Raw genomic sequence first — 23,563 nt, 5'->3', positions numbered from 1 at the left:
AGCAAGTGTCAAGTGTCTGAGGCTGTATTTGAACTCAGGTCCTCCTGAATCCAGGGCCGGTGCTCTATTCACTGCGTCACCTAGCTGCCCCATAAGTAAGCATTCTTAAATTTAAGTGTAGACTAAATATAGAAATAGTCATTTTATTTTTGAGAAAATTGTAACTAATTGTGTTTTTTAAATAGTATGTTGTAGTAGAGTGTTGAACTTGGAGTTAGGAAGACCTGGGTTCGAATCTTATCCCAGACACTTAATATTTATGTCACTCTTGGCAAATCACTTGACCTTTTGGCTTCAGTTTCTCCTTGGTAAAATGAGAGGGTTGTATTCATTGGCCTCCAGCATTTCTGCCAGCTCTGTGTTTCTATGATTCTTTGTAAATGGTATGAAATTGAACATTGGATAGATATTGATAATATAAGAGTCTGGTAACTTAGTTCTTTATTTTCTACAAGAAATAGGTAAATATAATAGCCAAAAAATCATATCTCTTTGCAGTGAATTAGAGCAGTGTTTAAGTTTTATTTTTGCCAGAAGCCATATAAGTGAATTTCTTCTCTGAATTTGTATTTTCTCTGTAGGAACAGCGTCTAAAAGAACTTGCAAAGAAACCTCATACCTCTTTAACAACTGCAGCCTCTCCTGTATCCACCTCAACAGGAAGTATAATGACTGCACCAGCCATTGACATATTTTCTACCCCTAGTTCTTCTAACAGGTGATTCATGGATTTCTGGGTTGTAAAATAGGTTATTACTAGTATTTACACATAGGTTCTTTTACTTTAAAAAATTTCCATTTTAGTAAGTCATTCAGTAGACATTTATTAAAAGCCTACTCTGTTCTAGATACTGGGCTAAGAGCTGGGGACAGAGAAAAGCAGAAACAGGTCCTGCCCTCAAGGAGCTCACAGTCTGATTGGGGATGTTTTATTTAGTTTTAAGCCTCAACTTACCTCAGCTTTTGGGAGATAGCAGTCAGGGATTTCCCTAGATTTAAATTAGTTGGTAAAATTTTTGAAAATATTCTAGATTGAATGAAAAAAAATTATGAGTCAGTGGGAATACAAACACAAAATCCCTTCCTTGAAGGAACTTCTATTATAATAATGGGATACAATCCACAGAGGGAGTGGTGGATAAAGGAAGGGAGCTTTGTTTTGTGGACTCCTAGGGATTGTTAATAGAGCCATAGAGCCAATAATGTCTCATCTTTTTTTAATAGCAAGAGTAGTACTGCTATGATTACAATTTACAGAGCAAGATGTGGAAAATGTGAGGGGTGGGAAAGGGTGGTAGAACACAGGTGGTGCAGAGAATAGCAATTTATCTGCATAGGCCCTGGTGTTATGGTGGTTAGGTGGAAGGGAGGTGAAGCATGGAGGAGGGCTGGCTTCAGTATAGTACTTTAGGTGAGGTTAGGCAGAATACAACAAATCAACTCTAGGATGTGCTCCCAAAGCTGAACTGATTAACTCCTCAATCCCCCTCTTCCCTGTGGAGATTGGTCTCGGGAGGTCTTCTTTGTTAACTGTTCCATGTAAGGAGAATAGGGGGTATAGATGGCAAGTTGGATAGTTACTGAACCTGTGATTTCATTAGAATAGAGAACTCCTAGGTGAGGAAACACTTTTAACCAATGCAGGCTGGCACCTCCTTTGCAAGCTGCATAATTAAAATGCTATGTAGCATAAACAAATAGAAGTACCGTAAATTAGCTCTTTGGGCAAAGTACTTCTCTTCAAGCCGTTAATTACAATGCAGTCTCTTATTTAAACAACAGCAAACCTTAATACACCATTTTACTGCAAGTCATATTGTGCACCTTATACATTTAGGAAGCTCTTAAATGTACTCTGTTGTTATTTTGTATGGTAGCATGATGCAAAGCAGGGGTTTGTGTTGACCCTTTATCTGGTAAAAACCTATGAATTCCTTTTAAGAATTATGTTTTTAAATGAGTAAAATAGGTAGGATTGGGGCAGCTAGATGGCACAGTGGTTAAAGCACCGGCCCTGGATTCAGGAGTACCTGAGTTCAAATCCGGCCTCAGACACTTAACACTTACTAGCTGTGTGACCCTGGGCAAATCACTTAACCCCCATTGCCCCGCAAAAAAAAAAATAGGTAGGATTGCAAAGGACACCAATTATATTGAAATAAAGTTACTAAAATGTAAAGTAACACAACAACAAAAAACAAATTTTTAGATCCTAAGTTAAGGAGCCCTGTTGTAGAGGAAAAGGTACTGGGTTTGGAGCTAGAGTGGGATCTGGTTTTGAATTCTACTTCTGATACCTACTATCTGATCATGAACAAATCATTTAAATCCATTTAAGGCCATTTCTTTATTAGTAAAATGGTAGCTAATAGGTGTACTACCTGAACTACTTTCATATAGTTGTGAGGATCAAATAAAATAAAGCATAAAGCATTTTATAAACCTTAAAGTACCATATTACATGTTTTAATTAATTTCCATATCCTTCTGAACTATTTTTATTTTATTTTATAATTTTTGTCAAGAGGGATAACTCATTAGTAGGAGAGGACCTAGGAAATACTGGGAAATTAAAATTACATAAAGACAAAAGTGATCAGTTCTTTAAATGACAAGTTCAAATGCCTACAATGCAAAGATCTAGGACTATTTTGTTTCTAATAAAATTTAATATAATTTAAGAGAAAAAAGGAAGCACAAAAAAATTGTTTTCCATATCTTTTCAGTTTCTCATACCCTTTACACCCCTAACCATGAACACTTTGTTGGAAAAGACATAGAAAAATTCATATTCTCCCATCCCTACCCTTAATAACTTCTCCCTGCTGTCTGACCCTGTGCAAGTCACTTAACCCTCATTGCCCCACCAAAAAAACCCAACAAACTTCTCTCCTAAAAGAGTGTAAGTGTAAAACAATTGTAGTTCTAAAGAGCCTTCAAGGACTGATCTGGAGGTTTGAAGAAGGGCTGAAGGATATGGTGTTCTTTCAGTTGTTAAAGAAATATGCTCATAAATCTTTGCCTCACCAGCTCCAACCCCTATGAGATAAAATGGGTAAATAATTCAGGTATAAATGTTGTCCCTGTACTTTACGTGGACCAAATTTTAAATAGAAGCTACTGTAAATGTCAGTCATTGATAAATTGCTTTCCTTCTTTAGACTTTACATATTACTGAAATGAATTATGTTAACTGATGATATATCCCCCGTAAACAAATTAATTTCTGTAGTAGAAACTATAAAAAACTGAATTGCAGCATATCCCTTAGTCTAGAGAGCATTTTTTTGACTAGTATGGGAACTCTGGATTCTATTTATAACATTCCTGGAATTTTAACTTTTGAAGTTCCTTTTCAGAGGTAATGGACTTTGCCCTTTGGCTCCAATAGATCTGGGCACTTTCCATTTAAGATGGATTGAAAAGTAGGGGTCAGGCTTTTATTTAGACTGCTTTTCCAGGGTCTAATAATTCCTAAATTATCTCTCCTTGATCTGTTTTCTAGGCAAATTGTTTTTTATATAAGGTATCTTACATTTTCTTCCATTTTTTCAGTCTTTCAGTTTTCTTAGTATTTCTTGTGAACCACCTAGTCATTGATTTTTTTTTAAGACTGTTTTAGTTCTTTACTTGGGTAAGGTTTACCACTTTCTGTTATAAGCTATTCATTGTCCTTCCAGTTTTTCCTAATCAGATTTTAGTTAATTTTTAAATATTTTTAATTTCTTCTAGGTATTCATATTTTACATAAAATGCCTTTTTTCCCCTTAAATTGCTGCTTGCAGTTATTAGGGACTTAATCTTAGTCTTTTGGAGGAATTGCTAGATTTGCAGTAGTTTTTGATAGTTGTCAATGTATTTGGTTTACTCTTCTCATTAGTTCTAATTCCTAAATTAGAGTGTTGTGCCTAGGCTATGCTATATACCTCCTGCTGTGCTTTTGCATGGGATGACTGACCCTTCTTCATCTTCATTTTCCATATATGAAAATGTACATTTTATTCTGTATCTCCAGTTAATCACCTCTCTGTTAAGAGGTTTGGAAGGCATCTTAAGAAAATATCACTAGTCTTCTGGGTTTTGAGGAAAATTAGAGATTTTTAATGTAGGAAAGTCTCTTATACTATGAATTGATGCTAAACCACTGTGGGCCTCAGTTTGATCATCTACAAAATGAAGGGGTTGGACTGAGTAACCTCTAAGGTTCATGTTTCTCTGATGGATTTTAACTTCATTTCATAAAAAAAAAGGAACTGAGGCCTAGAGAAATTGTTGCTTATATTTGGTTAGATGTCTGCATTTTGAGCAAAATTCTTTTATTTTGGTTTAGGATAGATCTTTTCTCTGTCCCCTAACAGAAACTTTTAAAAATCACTTTTTTTTTTTTTAGTAGGAATGGTTGTGGGCTGCTCATATAAATGGGCATTAACTTCTTTTTTTAAAATAGGAGCACTCAGTTTTGATTGTGATCAAAGGTCTTGGAGTTTAATTATGTACCAGACTTGCCTTGAGGAAAATTATATGGGTAATTATCCTGATACTTAAACTATCCAGTATATTACTTATCCTTAATGAGGAATCCAGTATATTTCAGAGTTTGGGTTGGGGGATGGCAGGAATTGATATTTTAAAGGGTTATAGTAATTTTATTACTTCTGGTCTTGAATATAAAATAGTGCAAAGTGTTGATATATCTATTCACTACATAATGTGGCCTTATTTTAAGGCTATCTCATCCTTCATGATTTCTTTCATATATGGGAAAATTATCTCTAAGGTTTTCTTTATTCTCTTGATATTTAATTTGTGTGCCAGTATAGCCAAATATGCATTAGACAATAATATATTTTCCTAAAATTTCCCTTTCTAGCACATCAAAGCTGCCAAATGATCTACTTGATTTGCAACAGCCAAGTTTTCATCCATCTGTACATTCTTTATCAACCGCACCTCAGGTAGCAAGTACATGGGGAGGTAAGCAGTAGATGAATTCTTTTTGAAACACTGTATAAATTATATTTTTAGTTTCTTTTACTGCTTTTTCTGTGTGATTTTAGTTTAATTTGATAAATGGAAATGTGAGCAATACTATGAAAATATTTGTTTGAGATGCTAAATTATAGAATAAAGTAGCATGAAATACCAAAGAAAATTTTTATGCTGCATTAGTAAGTTTGTCATGTTCTTTTAAGAAAGTTTAGCTGTTCAGTCAAGTCTTATCCATAACTTAAAGAGAATTGAGCCTTTTTGCTAATCAAGAATAAATTTGCCTGTACGAAAAACTTGAGGATGTATACTACTGTATGACTAGTAAAACACAGTTGATTTTAATAAAATATTCGCCATAATATTCTAGTGAATGAACAACAGTGACTTTTTGTTTCAAATGTTTGCTTAATTAAAACTAACAGGTGGGGGGGCAGCTAGGTGGCGCAGTGGATAAAGCACCGGCCTTGGATTCAGGAGGACCTGAGTTCAAATCCAGCCTCAGACACTTGACAAGTACTAGCTGTGTGACCGTGGGCAAGTCACTTAACCCTCATTGCCCCACCCCAAAACAAAAAACCAAACCAAAACACAAAAAACCCTAACAGGTTAATATTAATGACTGTTGAACTAACTCTTGGCTCTTAAAATCAGAAGTAGTTGCAGATATTTAATATATATAGGGACTTCTTTAATATTTGAGGAAAGCCTGATTATAGATTTTCTGGATTTAAAAGGAAAAGAGATCTAGATGCATATTTTAAAGTATTTTGCCTGACTCTTTAGCAAGTTTTTATCAACTTTTTTGTCATAATTTACACTGTGTTACCTAGATGGAGGGAAATGAGACATCAAGAAAGGATATGTGATGTCTATGTAAAGAACCACAGTACATGCTGGCTTCAAAGACTGTTAGTTCATCAATAGGATCTGAATTAATAAGCCAGCATTCCTAGTCATCATAGCACAAACATTAGAATTGTTACCTAGTCTGTTGCTTTCCTTGTAAATCTTTTTGGACATGAAATACTTGTATGAACTACTCAACTTCCTTTTTTTCTTTCCTTACCGTTCCCCATGTGTCTATGACCATTTAAAAAACAAAAAAAAACTGGAGAACCTACAGTATTTAGTTGTAGATAATTTTTGCTTCTGTAGAATGCTACTGTTGTGTTTCATTGTTAGATGAAGTCAGGTCTGGACCCTGTCAGGCTTTGGCAAAGAACACAAGCTAAGATAGTGTTGTGATGCTAGAAAGGCTTTAAATATGGTTCCAGTGCAGTCTGCTTTTTGAGCACCAACCTAAGTAATCATGAAGAAGTTCATCATCAGTAAGCTGGCTACCTGATCACTAGCTGACCACTTTTTGCCTATAAGAGCCTTTGAAAGAAAAGGAAAATTTCAAAATGTCCCTTCATCTTATTTGGCCTTTTCTTCACTTCTATAATGACAGTGGCAAAGTAGCAGAATGGTGGCTAGATGATTATAAGAATAATAATTTCTTAGACCATCTATAAATACCAACTTAGCTATTGATACTTTAAATATGGATCCTTGTCGAGTGACAAATGAAGAGGCATACTGCAGGAAAAACTCAATTATAATCTAGTGAAGGAAAAAAATGACTAATTTGAAATCACAAGCCAGGTTTTAAACCTAGCTCTTACTATTCAGATGGTCTTTTTTGTGTGTGTGTGAGGCAATTGGGGTTAAGCGACTTGCCCAGAGTCACACAGCTAGTAAGTGTTAAGTGTCTGAAGTTGGATTTGAACTCAGGTCCTCCTGAATTCAGGGCCAGTGATCTATCCACTGAGCCACCTAGCTGCCCCTTCAGATGGTCTTAGTTTAATCATTTAACCTCTCCAGGGTTCACTTTCTTCATCTGAAAAATGAGGATGTCAGACTTCTGAAGTTCTTTTCTTCTTGAGACCTAATGAACCTTGGCATTCTCAATATAAATGTTACCAGGAGATGAAAGGAAGTTAGCACTATATAGATGAATGACTCGGAAGCAATACTTAGAGTGTCTAATAAAGAAATTCATTCAACATTGATTTGTGAAGCACCTACTGAATGATGGGTGTTAGAAATTCCAAGAGAAAAATGGAAGAACAGTCTTGCTGTCAGAGACTTCAGAAGCCATCCATTCCAGTTTATCCCAAGACATAACTGACAGGTTATCTAGTTATCTAGTCTTTGCCTTATGATCTTCAGGGAAGGGAAAGCCATTACTTCCTAGGCAGTTCATTTCATGGCTTTATACATTTGATTTTTAGGAAGTTTATCTTTATGTTGCACATTATTTAAATTTAGTTCTTTGCAGCTTCCATCTTTTGCTCTTAGTTTTGCCTTTGAGGTTAGGCAGAAGCTTTAATAACCATTTGAAGATAACTCTTATATCTTTGCTGAGGCTTCTCTAGGCCAACGACCCCAAGTTCCTTCAACCAGTCAGTACATGACTTGAACTCAAGGCCCTTTACCACCCTAGTTAACCCTTCTGTACTCTCTCCAGCTTACTGAGGTCCTTCTTAAACAGTTTTCTAAATGTGATTATATAGTCTGCTCTGTCAAACTGTATACTCATTGCACTTGCAGTCTACCAGAACTCACACATATTTTTTAGATGAATTGCTGTAATGTCTCCCTCCTTTCTTGTTTTTGAAATGTTGATTTCTTTAACCCAAATGTAAGGCAAGACACTTATCCCTATTTAATATTATCTTATATTCATCCCAGTGTTCTAATCTGTCTTGCTATTTTTTGGATCCTGCCTGTCATCCAAGGTGTTAGCTATTCCTCTCAGCTTTTTTGATGTGCCAGTGTAGTAGGTATGCCATCATTACTTTTACCTAAGTGTATTATAAACAGTACAAGACTAAGCACCAGTTGTTGGGGCACTGTGCTAGAGATCTCCTTCATTTACCCATTAATAACTAGTGTTTTGATCCAGCTAATCAGCCAGTTATAAATTCACATAATTGCAGAATCATGTAGCCTACATTTCTCCATCTTTTCTGCAAAAAGAGCATGAGATATTTTGTTAAATGCTTTGTTAGATGCTAGGTAAGCTATTTCTGCAGAAAGCTTTGCAAGAGATTCATAAAACTAGGTCATTCTAGAAGTATTTAAGCGTGAAACTGGAAGGTCAAGAGAAAAGACCAAACATACCAAATAATGTGAAAGATCAGTAAAGATTTTTATTAGAAATCTCTTCACCATTATTGATAATGGAGCAGTCATATTTAAACTCTAATATCTGGGGGCAGCTAGGTGGCGCACTGGATAAAGCACCGGCCCTGGATTCAGGAGTACCTGGGTTCAAATCTGGCCTCTGACACTTGACACTTACTAGCTGTGTGACCCTGGGCAAGTCACTTAACCCCCATTTCCCTGCCCCCCAAAAAACCCCCAAAACCAAAAACAAAACTCTTATACCTGTTTTACATGAAGAAATAGAGTATCTTTAAGGAAAACAAAGATAGGTAGACCAGAAAAATTTTTTTTTAAAAATCTGGCTTGTGCTAGAGGGGATAATTTTGACAGTGCTTATTTGTCTGTTTTCAACATATCTGTGGGGGAAAGATGTCAAAGGGAAGAAACATGGCCCTTATCAAGAAACTATTAGTAATTACTGACACATATACCTACTTTCCCATCTGAGCAAAATCTTCCTAAGAATCACTCTAGTATTGAGGACATCCTTGATGAAAGTAGAAGGGAACAAACAAGCTTTTGCAAATAGCATACCACATCTTAAAACTTTAAAGATGTGGTATGCTATTTGTAAAAGTTTGTTTGTACATTTTGAACATAAAACTTTAATAATTGAGTAAAAGATGGCAAGAAACAAAATGTACTATTATTTATTGACTTCAAAATGCATTCAGTTGGGGCAGCTAGGTGGTACATTGGGCTAGAGCACCAGTGCAGAGTCAGGAGAACCTGAGTTCAAATTTGGCCTCAGACACCTGGCTGTGTGACCCTGGCCAAAAACAAATTAATTAATTAATTAATTAAAATTTAAAAAAAAAAAAGGCATTTAATTGACTAAAGCAAAAGGTTGCTTTAAAGGCTGTCTTCCAACCAGTATCTTCTCCTTCCCCCCCACTCCATCAGAATCATGCCAGATTCCTAGGAAGATTAATAAGAGAGAGCTTGTGCCTATTTAACATTAAGTAATGCTTAAACAAGGAGATTTACTTGAAAAGTCCTGTAGCACAATGGGTGGATCCCTTGCAGAGGATTTTTGGGAGGTCATAGAATAGATTTACATGTGTGTATATGGCTTGTGGTCTGCACCATTGGAAAGGATACCCACATTAATGAGGTTACAGATTGATGAAGTATTGAAGTGTTTCTTTTGGGATTGTCTTGGATCATTGTATTGCTGAGAGTAGTTAAGTCATTCACGGTTGCTCATTGAACAATACTGCTGTCACTGCACAATGTCCTCCCAGTTCTGCTCATTTCACTGTACATCAGTTCATATGAGTCTTTCCAGGTTTTTCTGGGATCATCCTGTAGCACAATTTCCTATAGCACAATACCATCCCACTACAATACCACAGCCTCTTCAGTTATTCCTCAATTGATGAACATTCCCTTGATTCCCAGTTCATAGCCACCACAAAGAGTAGCTATAAATATTTTTTGTACAATTTTTCCCCCTTTTCTCTTTTTCATGATTACTATTATTAACTGTTTCCCTCCATCCTATTCCCTTCCCCATGATATTTACTTTATTATCTATCTTCTTTCACCCTATCCCTCTTCAAAAGGGATTTGCTTCTGCCTGTCCCCTCCCCTAATTTGCCCTCTCTTCTTTTGCCCCTCTCTCTTTATCCCCTTCCCCTCCTATTTTCCTGCAGGGTTAGGGAGATTACTTCACCCAATTGAGTGTGTATGTTATTCCCTCTTTGAGCCAATTCTGATGAGATTGAGGTCTTTGAGTCAATTCTGATGAGTGTTAGGCTCAGATTAAATAGATTACTCCACCTAAGTGTGTGTGAGTGCGCGCTAATCCCTCCTTGATCCAGCTCCGATGAGATTAAGGTCTTTGAGCCTATTCTGATGAGTGTAATGTTCATTTACTGTCCTGCTACTCCCCCATCTCTTCTGCTATTCCATAAACCCTTTCCTGTTTCTTTTATGTGGGATTTCACCCCATACTACCTCTGCCCTTCCCCCTCCCCCAGTGCATTCTTCTCACCCCTCAATTTTGCCCTAAAGATATCATCATGGGGCAACTAGGTGACACAGTGGACAAAGCATCGACCTTGGACCCAGGGGGACCCCAGCCAAAACCTAGCCTCAGATATAAGATAGTCACCCACTGCATGACCCCAGGTTATGTCTCCCAACTCCAATTTTTTATGGTTCTCTAGGGTCTTGTATTTGAAAGTAATTTTCCATTCAATTCAGGTCTTTTCATCACAAATACCTGAAAGTCCTCTTTTTCATTGAAGTCCCATTGTTTCTTCTGAAAGATTATACACTGTTTTGCTGGATATGTGATTCTTGGTTGTAATCCCAATTCTTCCTTTTTGGCAGCTTACAACATTTTCTCCTTGACCTGGGAGCTCTGGAATTTGGATATAATATTCCTGGGTGTTTTCCTTTTGGGATCTTTTTCAGGAGGCATTGCTGGATTCTTCCAATTTCCAATGAGATTGAGGTCTTTGAGCCAATTTTGATGAGTGTTAGGCTCATTTACTGCCCAGATTAAATAGATTACTCCACCCAGTTGGGTGTGTCTATTAGTCCCTCCTTGAGGCAACTCTGATGAGTTTAAGATCTTTGAGCCTTTTCTGATGAGTATAAAATTAATTTACTGCCCTGCTCCTCTCCCATCTCTTCCTCCACTCCATAAGCCTTTTCCTGTTACTTTCATGTAGGATTTCGCTTCTGCCCTTCCCCCTACCCCAATGAATTCCCTTCACCCCTCAATTTAACCCTAAAGATGTTATCATCTAGCTAAGTGACACAATGGACAAATCATCACCCCTGGACTCGGGGGGGGGGGGGGATCCCAGCCAAAACCTGGCCTCAGACACAAGACAATCACCCACTGTATGACCCCAGGTATGTCCCTAGCTCCAATTTTTTTTTTTTTTATGGTTCTCTAGGGTCTTGTATTTGAAAGTCAAATTTGCCCTCTGGAATATCACATTCCATGCCTTCCAGTCCTTTAATGTAGAAGCTGGTAGATCTTGTGCTATCCTGACTGGTGTTCCACAGTACTTGAATTCTTTCTTTTTGGCAGCTTGCAATATTTTCTCTTTGACCTGGGAGCTCTGGAATTTGGCTATGATATTCCTGGGAGTTTTCCTTTTGGAATCTCTTTCAGGAGGTGACCAGTGAATTCTTTCAATTTCTATTTTACCTTTTGCTTCTAGAATATCAGGCCAGTTTTCCCTGACGGTTTCTTGGAAGATGATGTCTAAACTCTTTCCTTGATCATGGTTTTCAAGTATACCAATAATTTTCAAATTATCTCTCCTGGATCTATTTTCCAGGTCAGCAGTTTTTCTAAGAAGATATTTCACATTGCCCTCTATTTTTTTATTCATTTGGATTTACTTTATTATGCCTTGGTTTCTCATAAAGTCACTAGCTTCCATTTGTTCAATCCTAATAGGCAATTATTTTCTTTTTTTCTCATATAAATATTTTATTATTTTCCAGTTACATCTAGAGATAGTTTTCAACATTTGTTTCCAAAAGATTTCTAGTTTCAAAGTTTTCTCCCTCCCCGCTCCCCAAGACAGCAAGCAATCTGATATAGATTATATATGTACAATCACATTAAACATATTTCTGCATTAGTTAGTCATGTAATGAGAGGAGAATCAGAACAAAAAGGAAAATCCTCAAAAAAGAAAAACAACAACAACAACAAAAACCAATGGAAATAGTATGGTTCTATCTGCATCCAGATTCAACTGGTTTTTTTTTCTTGGATTTGGAGACATTTTCCATTATGAGTCCTTTGGAACTATCTTGGACCATTGTATTACTGAGAAGAATCAAGGTTATCACAGTTGATCAACACACAATGTTGTTGATAACTGTGCACAATGTTCTCCTGGTTCTGCTCATCTCACTCATCATCAGTTCATCCAAGTCCTTCCAGGTTTCTCTAAAATCTGCCTGCTCTTTGTTTCTTAGAGCACAATAGTATTCCATTACATTCATATACCACAACTTGTTCAGCCATTCACCAATTGATGGACAACCCCATAATTTCCAATTCCTTGCCACCACAAAAAGAGCAGCTATAAATAATTTTATATATGTGGGTCCTTTTCCCTTTTTTATGATCTCTTTGGGAAACAGCCCTAATAGTGGTATTTCTGGGTCAAAGGGTATGCAAAGTTTTATAGCCCTTTGGGCATAGTTCCAAACTGCTCTCCAGAATGGTTGGATCAGTTCACAGCTCCACCAACAATGCATTAGTGTTTCAATTTTTCCACAGCTTCTCCAACATTTATTATTTTCCTTTTTTGTCATATTAGCCAATCTGATAGGTGTCAGGTGGTACCTCAGAGTTGTTTTAATTTGCATCTCTCTAATCAATAGTGATTTAGAGTATTTTTTCAAATGGCAATAGATAGCTTTGATTTTTTTTATCAGAAAACTGCCTGTTCATATCCTTTGACCATTTCTCAATTGGGGAATGACTTGGATTCTTATAAATTTGATTTAGTTCTTGATTTATTTTAGAAATGAGGCATTGCTTCTGTTTGTACAAACACTATTTAATTTAATGTAATCAACATCATCTATTTTGCATTTCATAGTATTCTCTATCTCTTGTTTTGTAATAAATTGTTCTCCTTTCCAAAGGTCTGAGAGGTAAACTATTCCTTCCTCTCCTAATTTACCTATGGTAACACCTTTTATGTCTAAATCATGTACCCATTTTGACATTATTTTAGTATAAGGTGTAAGATGTTGTTCTATGTTAGGCAATTTTTTTCTTCAGAGAGCTTTTCCATTTGGATTTTCAAGCTGTTGACTTTTTTTCTTATGTCTTTCTTGCATCACCTTCATTTCTCTTTCCATTTTTTTCTCTACCTCTCCAAATTTGTCTTCTAAGTCCTTTTTGAACACCTCTGTGGCCTGAGACCAATTCATATTTTTCTTGGAAGCTTTAGCTATAGGGGCCCTGATGTTGACATCTTCCTCTGAGGGTGCACCTCGATGATCTTCCTTGTCACTAAAGAAACTTTCTATGATCCTCACCTTTCTATGTTTGCTCATCTTGCCTTTCTTTTACTTGACTTTTAGCTCCTTAAAGTGGGTCACTGTTTCCAGGCTGCACTATCCCAAGCTTCAGGAGGTCCCAGGTGGTATGATTTAAGGAAGAGCAGGTTCTTACCTCACCTGGCCTGTTCTCTGGTCCATAGATGACCCCCATACCAACTTACTAATCAACCAGCTTTGTGTGCTGTGGCTGTCAGCTCCAATGAACCTGTGCCCCTCCCTTGCCTGGGCCACTGCTACTCAAGCCTACCTCCTGGTTCCCAGCAGGGGTGAGAAACCCAAGTTGTGCCTCAGCACCAGCAGAGACCCCTGTAATCTCCCCCCTGACAAGAGGTCAGCCCTCTCACTAGACTGTGAGCTTAGTTCCAGACAACACTGGCACTGCAGCTGATTCAGAGGCTCTGGGGGTCTCTTTCTCTGGCGAGGCCTTCCTGGGACTGGATCTATGTCAGCATGACTGTGGGATTGGGCTCCACTCCTGTCTTAGCACAGCAGCTCCCTCCTTCTGACCTTCCAAGCTGTCCTTGGTTAGAAAATGACCTCAGCATATTTTTTCTGTTGATTTTGCTGCTCCAGGAATTGTCCTAAGGCATTATTTGGATGTTTTTTGGAGGGATCGTGTTGTGAGTTCTAGAGCTCACTGCCTTTCCTCCTTGAAGTGTTTCTCGAGATTAAATTCTGATGGGGTCAGCTAGGTGGCGCAGTGGATAAAGCACAGGTCCTGGATTCAGGAGGACCTGAGTTCAAATCTGGCCTCAGACACTTGACACTTACTAGCTGAGTGACCCTGGGCAAGTCACTTAACCCTCATTGGTGCCGCCCCCCCCCATAAATAAATGAATTTTTAAAAAAAGATTAGATTTTGCTGCTATATCTGGTATGCTTTGTGTAAGTAGTATAGAGATCTTTGATTCTGTGATCTTAATTTGTAACTACATGATAGAGAATGTGTGCAAATTATTATGGCATACATAGTGTAAGAGCACAAGTTACTACTTGGAAGTTAACTGTTAGGAATAAATATGGTATGTAGTCTATGTTAGAATTTTCTAAAAAACTGGATGTGAACTAAATGGCCTAGAATCATTACATCAATCATGTCTTTCCTATTTTGGATGATTAATCTGAGTTCCTTTATTCACCAATTTAAAAATATTTAAGTTATATTTATTGCACATTTACTAAAGCTGACACCAGTCTGTTAATTTGGGAGGTGAGGGAGAGATAGGCTTCACTAGCTAAAGTTAAGGGAACCAACAGAGACTTATGTTGCCATTTCAAGGCATTTAATTTATTAGAGACATTTGGCTACAAGGATGGTGATACAAAATAACATGGCTCTAAGGAAACTTCAGGATGTTTTAGTTTGCCTATTTTTGTAAGTTGAAGATCATTTTAAGTTGAGTGCTTCTAGGTTGTCCTAATTTATGTAGTTTGTGAAATTCAGGAAATGAACTTTTTAAAAAATGAAGTTTTGCTGATATCTTTTGTTTTTATATCACCTAAATTTCCTCCAAATCCATCCTTCCTCCTCCCCCATTTACAGCCAGAGAGCTATACCTGTTCATGTTACTTCTCTGCAAAGGAATAGAGGAAGATATCTTCTCATAAATCTCTTATTTAGGGGCATGTATGTTCTTCATAATTTTACATTGTTTTGATAGTTTGTGGTTGTTCTTAGGATTTACCTTGTTGTAGTTATTGTATATATTGTTTTCCTTACTGTTTATTTAACTTGCCATCAAATTATGACAGTCTTTTCATGTTTCTCTGTCTTCATCATATTCATCTTTTCTTACAGTACAGTAATATTCTATTACATTCATGCACCTCAATTTGTTTAACCAAATTCCAATTTGGTGGGTATCTACTTTGTTTGCATTTTTTTTTTTTTGCTACCACAACATAGTGCTATAAAATATTTTGATATATGTGGGAACTTTCTTTTTTATCAAAGGTTTTGAACTTTTAAAAAGACAAATTAATTTTTAAGAAGCAGTATAAATTATGACAGAACTAGTTTGAGTAACCCTGAAATCAAAGAAGTACCAGTTTTTTGAGCATTACTAAGACATATGTAACAACATATGGTTGTGATATTGGGCTCTCTAAATTTTGAGTTATTTTCCTCTTGCCTATGATAGGTAAAAATGCCATTATCTGAAATATAGTCAAATTCAAATCACTAATGCCATAAAGAAGATCCCAAAAGCAAATGTTAAGGCAAAAGGGAAAAAAAGTTGAATAGAGCAGTTTCGATGCTTCTATGTGAAGCATTAATGATGGAGTATATCATGGACGTGAGAATGAGAACAGAGACTTTCCTCTGTAGCTTTTACAGCATTATTAATGAGCCTTTCATTTTTGACAAAATGGTCTTCAGTCAAAACAAGCTCTTAGTTGAATACTAATATGTTAAAAGCATCAATGCAGTTAAGGCTTTAAAGAGAGTTATGGAAAATCTATAGAAATGTCATTTTTATTCACTTAGGAGGTTGTTGGTAGTATAGCACATAAAATGTGGTTCTTCAAAAAATTAGGCCTTTTATGACAATGAAAATTCATTGTAATCAGTTCTGAAAGTTTCATCTGCGGAGATTCCAAGTCATGTCTTAATACTTTACCTAAAATATTTGTAATGGTTCTGCAATCAAGGCATAATTATGTAAATACAAATAACATAAATTTGTATACCAGAGTCAGAGCCTATGGTAAAGATAATGATGTTGCTGTTATATTTTTATTTAGATACCAAAGGCTGTTTAACTTGTAAAAGTTTAAAATGGTCTTCTTTGAAGACAACTATTCATAGTATAAAATTTTTAAAGTATTGGGAATTAAAGGAAAAATCAACAAATTGGGGGTGGAGTTTAGAATAGCAAAGATCAGTTTCCTGAGATAATGTCTCTGGTTATTGCTAATGTATCACAGCTGAAATAAAATATTATTTGGGGTACAATATGGATTGTTTTTTTTTATATGCCTCAGATTTTCCAGGTTGGCTTTCTTTAGTTAACTCTAAACACATGCAACAGATAGTTGACAGAGATTGGGGATAGTAACTGGAGTTTCAGTTGGAGGAATTTGGGGGAAGCCTGAAGTTCTGTCATCTGTTGCTTGCACAGTTCACACTAGGAGGATAATGATCTGATTTCACCATAAATCAGACCAGCGAAAGCACTTCGAAAATTTTTAAGTGCCAGGCATGAACTGCCCCTAAAATTCTTGAGGAATATAGCACTTAATATCCAAAGGAGTCAGCAGCAAAGAATACAGATCAGGACCAAACATAGCCCTAACAAAAATTCCTGATTCATTAAGCCAGGAAGAATAAATAAATAAATAAGATCTCCATGATAAAGAGCTATTTTGGAGCCAGGGACTCCCAAGACACAAACCCAGATGAAAATGATGACTTTGAAACATCTACAAGCAAAGCTTCCAAGTAAAATACCACATGGCTGGCTATAAGGGCAGCTAGAATTCCTAGAAGAAACAAAGCAAGACTTAAAAAAAAAAAGGAATTAGAAAAGAATTGAGAAGTACTACAGGAAAAACTTGGAGAGTTAACAGCTTTCTATAAGAGGTACAAAATCTTACAGGTTCCTAGAAAAGTAGAGTGTGCCATAAAGAAATCATTGACCCCCAAGAGACAGTATAAGAAATATTGAAACAAAGTAAAAAGACTGGGAAAAAATGGAATAAAATGTAAGGTTCCTCACAAAAAACAACTTGACTAGGAAAAGGAGAGAAAATTGAAAAATCACAAAACTACCCAAAATCCATGATAAAAAATAGGTCCTGGGCATCAAGAAATCATGAATAAAAATTGCTTAGACCTTTTAGAACCAAAGAACAAAGTTGAACTAGAAGTAATCCACTGGCCAAAGCTGGAAAGAAACCCCAACATGAAAATTATGAGGTACATCATAGCAAAAAATCTAGAGCTTCCAGATCAAATGAAAGATACTATAAGTAGCCAGAAAGAAAAGATCAATTGGGGTCAGCTGGGAGGTGCAATGGATAAAGCACTGGCCCTGGACAAGTCACTTAACCCTCATTGTACCACGGAAGGGAGGGGGAGAGGAAAAAAAAAGATAAGATCAATTACTGAGGAACTATAGTCAGGATCACACAAGATTTGACAGCCACTGCCATAAAAGATAAGCTTAGAATATGATGTTGCAAAACAATAAACTTTTGCACCAAAACCCAGTTTATTCAGCAAAAACTAAGCATAATGTCATAAGGGAGAAAATGGGATTTTAATCTAATAGAGGACTCCCAAGCATTTCTGAGGAAAAGCCCAGAGCTGAGTAGAACCTTTGAAATACAAATATGGTTCTTGAGAAACAAAATGGCAAATACATTTTAGCAATCAGGATGGACTCTACAAGAATGAAGTGTTTACATTCTAATAGAAACCTAGTGTCCTTTCAGAACTCTGTTATGAAAGTCATGGAAGGTGTTAAATAAGACTAAGGGCCTGGAATAGTTTTGTCATTCTTATTATCTTAAAAGAAGGAAGAGAGAGGAGAAACTTAGCTATTTTGTATAATCTGGGTGCAAAAGACTATAGAAGACTATACAAAGAAGGAAAAAGTGTTAAGGACAGTGGGCATCACTTGAACATCACTTTGATCTGAACCAGTCATGTCGTCCCCGTCTCCCCCCCCCCCCCCCCCCCCCCCCCCCCGCAGAGTTTGTAGAAATACAAAGAGCTAAGTGAGGAAATAGGAGAGAACTTGAGAGAGGTAAGACAAGAATTTTAAGGTGCATTTGGGGGGATATAGGGTTGGTGAGAGATTAGTTATAAGCACTAGAAGGTGGATGGTTATGGGGCAATTAAAAAGAAAGATTAAAATCTGTGATTAGGGGTACAAAATAGGAGAACAGCTGAGTAAAAATTGCTCTAATCATAGATCTCTAGTGTTAAGCACACTCCTTTTCTTTTACAACTAGGGTATTAGGGGAGAGAGAAAAGTGTTGGAGGATAGGATGAAAGGAAATATAATTAAAAATAAAAACAGATAACCTGAATTGGGTGAACTCACCCACAAAATGTAAGATAATACAAAAGATCAGAAATTAGAACGTGAAAATACACTATTTATAAAAATGCTTGAAACAGATTCACAGAGATAAAATAAATGGCTAGAGTAAAAAATCTATTATGTATCAGCTGAACTCAAAAAAAGGCTAGGAATCATTATCTCAGATAAGACAATGTCAAAAAGTGAACTTGAATAAAAGAAACTGGAAAATTACATTTTTCTGGAAGGTACCATAGATAATAGTGATACTTAATATGAATGTAGCCTAAAGCAAATTAAAATGTATTGGGCAAATAAAATAAATAAAAATAAAAATGATTAACATGAAGTTTTCTATGTCAGTATGCACCTGCAGGTATCCATATATATGTATGTATGTATATATGTGTGTGTGTGTGTGTGTGTGTATATATATATATAATTTACTTGAGTTTTAAGTTAAGGAAAATCCAGACAAGTTATAGGGAGAAATATTTGGTAAAATTATAATAGCCTAGACAAATCTTAACAAAAATATAAACAGGAAAGAAGTTATGCATCTGAATAGATTTTTAGATATGATGGATCTCTGGCATTTATTGAAATGAGAATAGAAAGGAATATATATTATATATAAGTTTATTTATATATAAAACTACCACACCTTGACAGAAATTGATCATATCTATATTAGGCAATAAAATCTCAATAAAGGCAGAAAATACTAAATATTCTTTACCAAGCATAATGCAAAAAAAAATATTCAGTAAAAAGGATTGAAGAAAGGATTAAAAATTAATTGGGGGCTATAACCTAATTATAAATAATGTGTTGGTCAAAGAAGAAGTTATAGAAACAGTAGATACCTAACAATGAGAAAATATACCAAAATTTTGGGATACAACTAGTGTAATCCTTAGGGGGAAATTTATATCTCTAAAGGATTTTACTAGCAAAAGAGATCATGATCAGTGAACTCCGCATGCAACTAAAGAACTAGAAAACCAGGAAATTAAAGCAAAAGAGAAATTCAGCAAATCAAAGAAGAGTAATAAAATTGAAAGCAAAAAAATCCCCGACACCCATTGAATTAATAAAATTAAAAACTGGCCTTTTAAAGGGGGGAACAAAATATAATAGATAAATTATTAGCTAACTTTTAAACAGAAAGAAGAAAACCAGGTTGTTGGTATCAGAAATGAAAGTGGTCACAACAAATGAAGAGGAAATAAAGGAAATTATCTAAAATGATATTCCCAGAACATATGCCAAGAAAACCAAGGAAGTGGAAAATATTTACAAAAAAATTCAAAGTGCCCAGATTAATTTAGTAAGAAAAAGAGGATTTAAATAACTTCATCTTAGCGGGGGGGGGGGGGGGGGGAGAAAGTGAACAGGCCATAAATGAACTCTTTCCCCCCACAACCCCCCCAGAAAAAAACATGATTAGTAGAATTCATTCCATGAACAATTAATTTCAATAGTATAAATCTGTTGGCAGAAATAGATAAAGATCAGATGCTACCAAATTCTTTTTTATAATATAAATATGATCTTGATACCTAAACTAGGGAGAGTCCAAAGAAACCCAACCCAACCCAGCCTGTAGACAAATATCTTTAATGCATACTTACATAATTTTTTTTTACATAAAATTTAAAATGAATATCAGTACAGAGACTACTTGTTCTACATAACAGAAAGATCATACACTTTGACCAGGTTGGTTTTATACATGTAATGGAGAGTTCAGTATTAGGAAAATTACAAATATGAAAGACTATATTATTAATAAGAACAATGAAAATCACATAACTATATCAATGATGCAGAAAAAGGTTTTGGTTAAATAGAACACTTGTTTCTGTGAAAAACGGTGAAAAGCATAGGAATAAATGAACCTTTCCCTGATATGACAAATATTATCTATCTAAAATCAAAAGGCAGCATTATCTGGGTGTTGGGGCAGCTGGAAGATTCAGTAGATAGAATGCTGGGCCTGAATTCAGGAAGACCTGAGTTCAAACCCAGTGACCCAGGGCAAGTCACTTAACTTTTATTTGACTCAAGTTTTCTCAATTGTAAAATTAGGATAATAACTTAAGCACAGTGCCTGGCACATAGTAGATGGACATTTGTAATGCTTAGTCCTTTCCTGTCACTCCTCCATGCAATGAGAATAAATTAGAGACCTTTTTCGTGTAATAAGGAGGCGGCAAAACAAGGATGGGTGTGAGGTGGAACTTCAGTGTTGTTTTAATTTACATTTCTCTAGTTCTTAGTGATTCAAAGCTTATTTTTATATCTTTGTTGATGGCATGGGTTTCTTCCTCTGAAGAGTGCCTGTTTGTACAATAATGCACTGTTGGTGGAACAATGAATTGGTTGGTCCAGCTATTCTGCAATGCAATTTGTCACTGTCCCCCAAAAGTCAGTAAAACACCTATACCCCAAAGAGATCAAAGAAAGAGGGAAGGTACTCATATCCAAAGAACTGCAAACTAAGGGGAATGTACAACGTCAAAAGTGATGAGGGCAACTTTAGAGATATCTAGGGAAACTTTCATGAATTAATGCATAGTGAAGTGAACAGAACAAGAATGAGTTATATAGTAACAAGATTGTTAAACCAGACAACTTTTAATGACTTAAAATACCTGAATGTGGTAACCAGTTGTGATCCCGAGGAACCAGTAATGTAGCCGGCTACTTGCCTCCTGAAAGAGAGCTGATGAACTTAGGGTGCAGCATGAGCCATACGGTTTTTGGATATGGTCATTTGTTTTTGATTTATTGTAAGTGTTAGAAGGCTTTTTTTCTTTCCTTTTCCAATTTGTAAAGATGGAGAGTGGGAGATAGAGGAAATAATGCTTACTAATTGAAAATGAAATAGAAGTTTAAAATTGTGACATAGTATTGAGATTATAATTGTTAGGACACTAGTTAGTAGATAGAGTCATGAGAAAATTCTTCAAGGAGATGTTCCTTTGAACAGAAACAAGTGAGAGCAAGATGCTTAGGAAAATAATATGCTTAATTTATTTTTGTGAATGGTGTTCAAAATTGAGCTTTTACTTATCCTTTTTCCTAGTTCCACATCTGGAACCTTAAGTTTTAAACCAATTCATGGACTAGTTTTAACTAATTGTGGTAATTAAAATATAGTAGTAGAGAATTTGCATATACCTATTGCTAGTACAACTTTGGATGCAGAATTTGACAAATATGCATGTTTACATGTATGTGTATATAAATACACACACACACACACACACACACAATGAGAGAAGACAGAGGAAGAGACAGACCACCTGAGCAGAAAAGGACATTCTTTATTACTGTTTCAGGACCTTGTGATTCAAAACTACTGCTGGCCAGGAATTTTGAGTACAGTTGGCCATAAGGTCACTTGTCTCCCCAGTCTCTTAATAGTCAAGAATTTTTTTAAGATTTGGAAGGGATTTTGGAAGTCCAGTTCATTATTCTGATGAGGAAGCAAAGTCCCCAGGTGACCTGCCAAAAGGTTACACTGCTAATAAGTGATAGAGCCAGAATTTGTCCCTATGTCTTCTAACTCAGTCCAGGTCCTCTCTAGTATACTGTTGCCTCAGCTTTTCCTACACACCATAAGTCTCTACTTTTCACATTCTTACCTGCTGAATCAGATTCCTATTCTTTTTCTTGTGAGTAAAGGTTTATCTCCTTTTTCAGGCCTTCAGCATTCAGAGTCAGTTCATTGCCATTAACCCCATCATTCCTTTTCTAAGATGTTTATGTTTGTATGTGCTTAAGGCTGATTTGCTATGCCTAATTATAAGTTAATTAAGTTCAGAGAATCTATCCCTAATATATAGCTGCTGTGAAAACTTAAGTCCATGGTGAGTGCACAAATGATTTATATTAATATGCATTACTAAATTTATTTTTTCCTTTTGTTGATTTTAATATCTGAGTACTTAAGATTAAACAAAAATAATGAAGCGACTTTTTTTCACTTAAAATGAACCTGTTGACTAATTTCAATACTAATTCATTTACTTCCTTTCTTCATTTTGCTCTAACCTACTTGGACTACACAGATCCTTTTTCTGCTACTGTAGATGCTGTTGATGATGCCATTCCAAGCTTAAATCCTTTCCTCACAAAATCTAGTGGTGATGTTCACCTTCCCATTTCTTCAGATGTATCCACTTTTACTACTAGGACACCTACTCATGAAATGTTTGTTGGTAAAGTACTATTTAACATATTTCCCCCCCTCACCCTCCCCCCCATTACTGTTTATATTGTCTAAATATTCTTGGTAAGTTTTTAAAAAGTGCCATAACTAGTTTAGTTCTCATTGACAAATCATAAAAATAGATAAACAGGAATAATGTTACTTTTGGGAAAATATAGTATTAGTTTTTAGTTATATTTAATGTAGGCAAAGTAATTGTTGTTTCTGATTCAGTGTCACATAGTATGTTATAGTACCCTAGCACACAGCCAGAAGATACAAGGTGCCTTAAATGTTATTGTTTTCTTTATCATTAACTTTAAACTTCTATTTTGTTTAACTCTATTATAATAGAGCTTCAATATGTAGAAACTCCCAGCCTAAAATACCTAATTCTACCATAAACCTAAAAGTTTAAAAAAAAAACCTCATAAATTATCCAATTAATTATTCCTATAGTTGTCAAAGTACAAGTTGGCCATAATGGTTTTTAGTTGGTACTATTATAAGAGGTCCACAAGATGACTGTCTCCTCATAAGATAAATGCCAATGAAAGTGGGTTTAAATGCTTATTGAAGCAGAATAAAAGTAGTAATGATGATAATAATAATGAACATTTATATTGTATTTTATAATATTCTTAATATTGCATAATTGGTCAAAGCAGAATTATAAAAAGAGTGAAGACATTTGAGATAAGGAAATGTCTTCGGTAAATATTGCTTTAGCCTTTTTTTTCATAAAGGCAGCTATCACTTGAACAAAAATAGTTGCATTTGTATTTTTACATTCTGGTTTTCTGACATGGACAGTTAACAAGAAAAGCAAGCCAGTTATATATAGTGAAAAGAGTGGAGTCAGAAGACCCAAGTTCAAGTTCTGACTCTGCTACTTAACTTCTTATGAGTACTTGGACAAGGTACTTGTATTTATGGGACTCAGCTTTTTCATTTGTTTTTGTTTTTGTTTTTAAAAAAGGAAGTTAGACTATGTGATCTATAAACTTCCTTTTAACTCTAAATGTTAAGCTCTCATGATGACAAAACTTTTTTTTTTTTA

General features: G+C 35.7%; 1 protein-coding gene across 17 annotated transcripts in view; it reads left to right on the top strand.

The window, feature by feature from the left end:
• PICALM (phosphatidylinositol binding clathrin assembly protein) overlaps window positions 1-23,563 on the top strand; it is a 127,291-nt gene that overhangs the window by 69,324 nt on the left and 34,404 nt on the right. For 8 of the 17 annotated variants that reach the window (XM_043991213.1, XM_043991211.1, XM_043991212.1 and 5 more), the window contains exons 11-13: window positions 582-718; window positions 4,871-4,974; window positions 22,364-22,513. In XM_043991213.1, the coding sequence (XP_043847148.1) occupies window positions 582-718; window positions 4,871-4,974; window positions 22,364-22,513 (391 nt within the window). The remainder of the gene's footprint in view (window positions 1-581; window positions 719-4,870; window positions 4,975-22,363; window positions 22,514-23,563) is intronic. The other 9 variants (XM_043991216.1, XM_043991221.1, XM_043991220.1 and 6 more) reach the window with 2 other exon arrangements.

This window comes from Dromiciops gliroides, chromosome 3 (assembly GCF_019393635.1).
Source record: "Dromiciops gliroides isolate mDroGli1 chromosome 3, mDroGli1.pri, whole genome shotgun sequence".
In the NCBI taxonomy this organism is placed as follows: domain Eukaryota; kingdom Metazoa; phylum Chordata; class Mammalia; order Microbiotheria; family Microbiotheriidae; genus Dromiciops; species Dromiciops gliroides.
The sequence above is the reverse complement of the archived record's forward strand: the minus strand, read 5'-3'. Positions and strand labels throughout refer to the sequence as shown.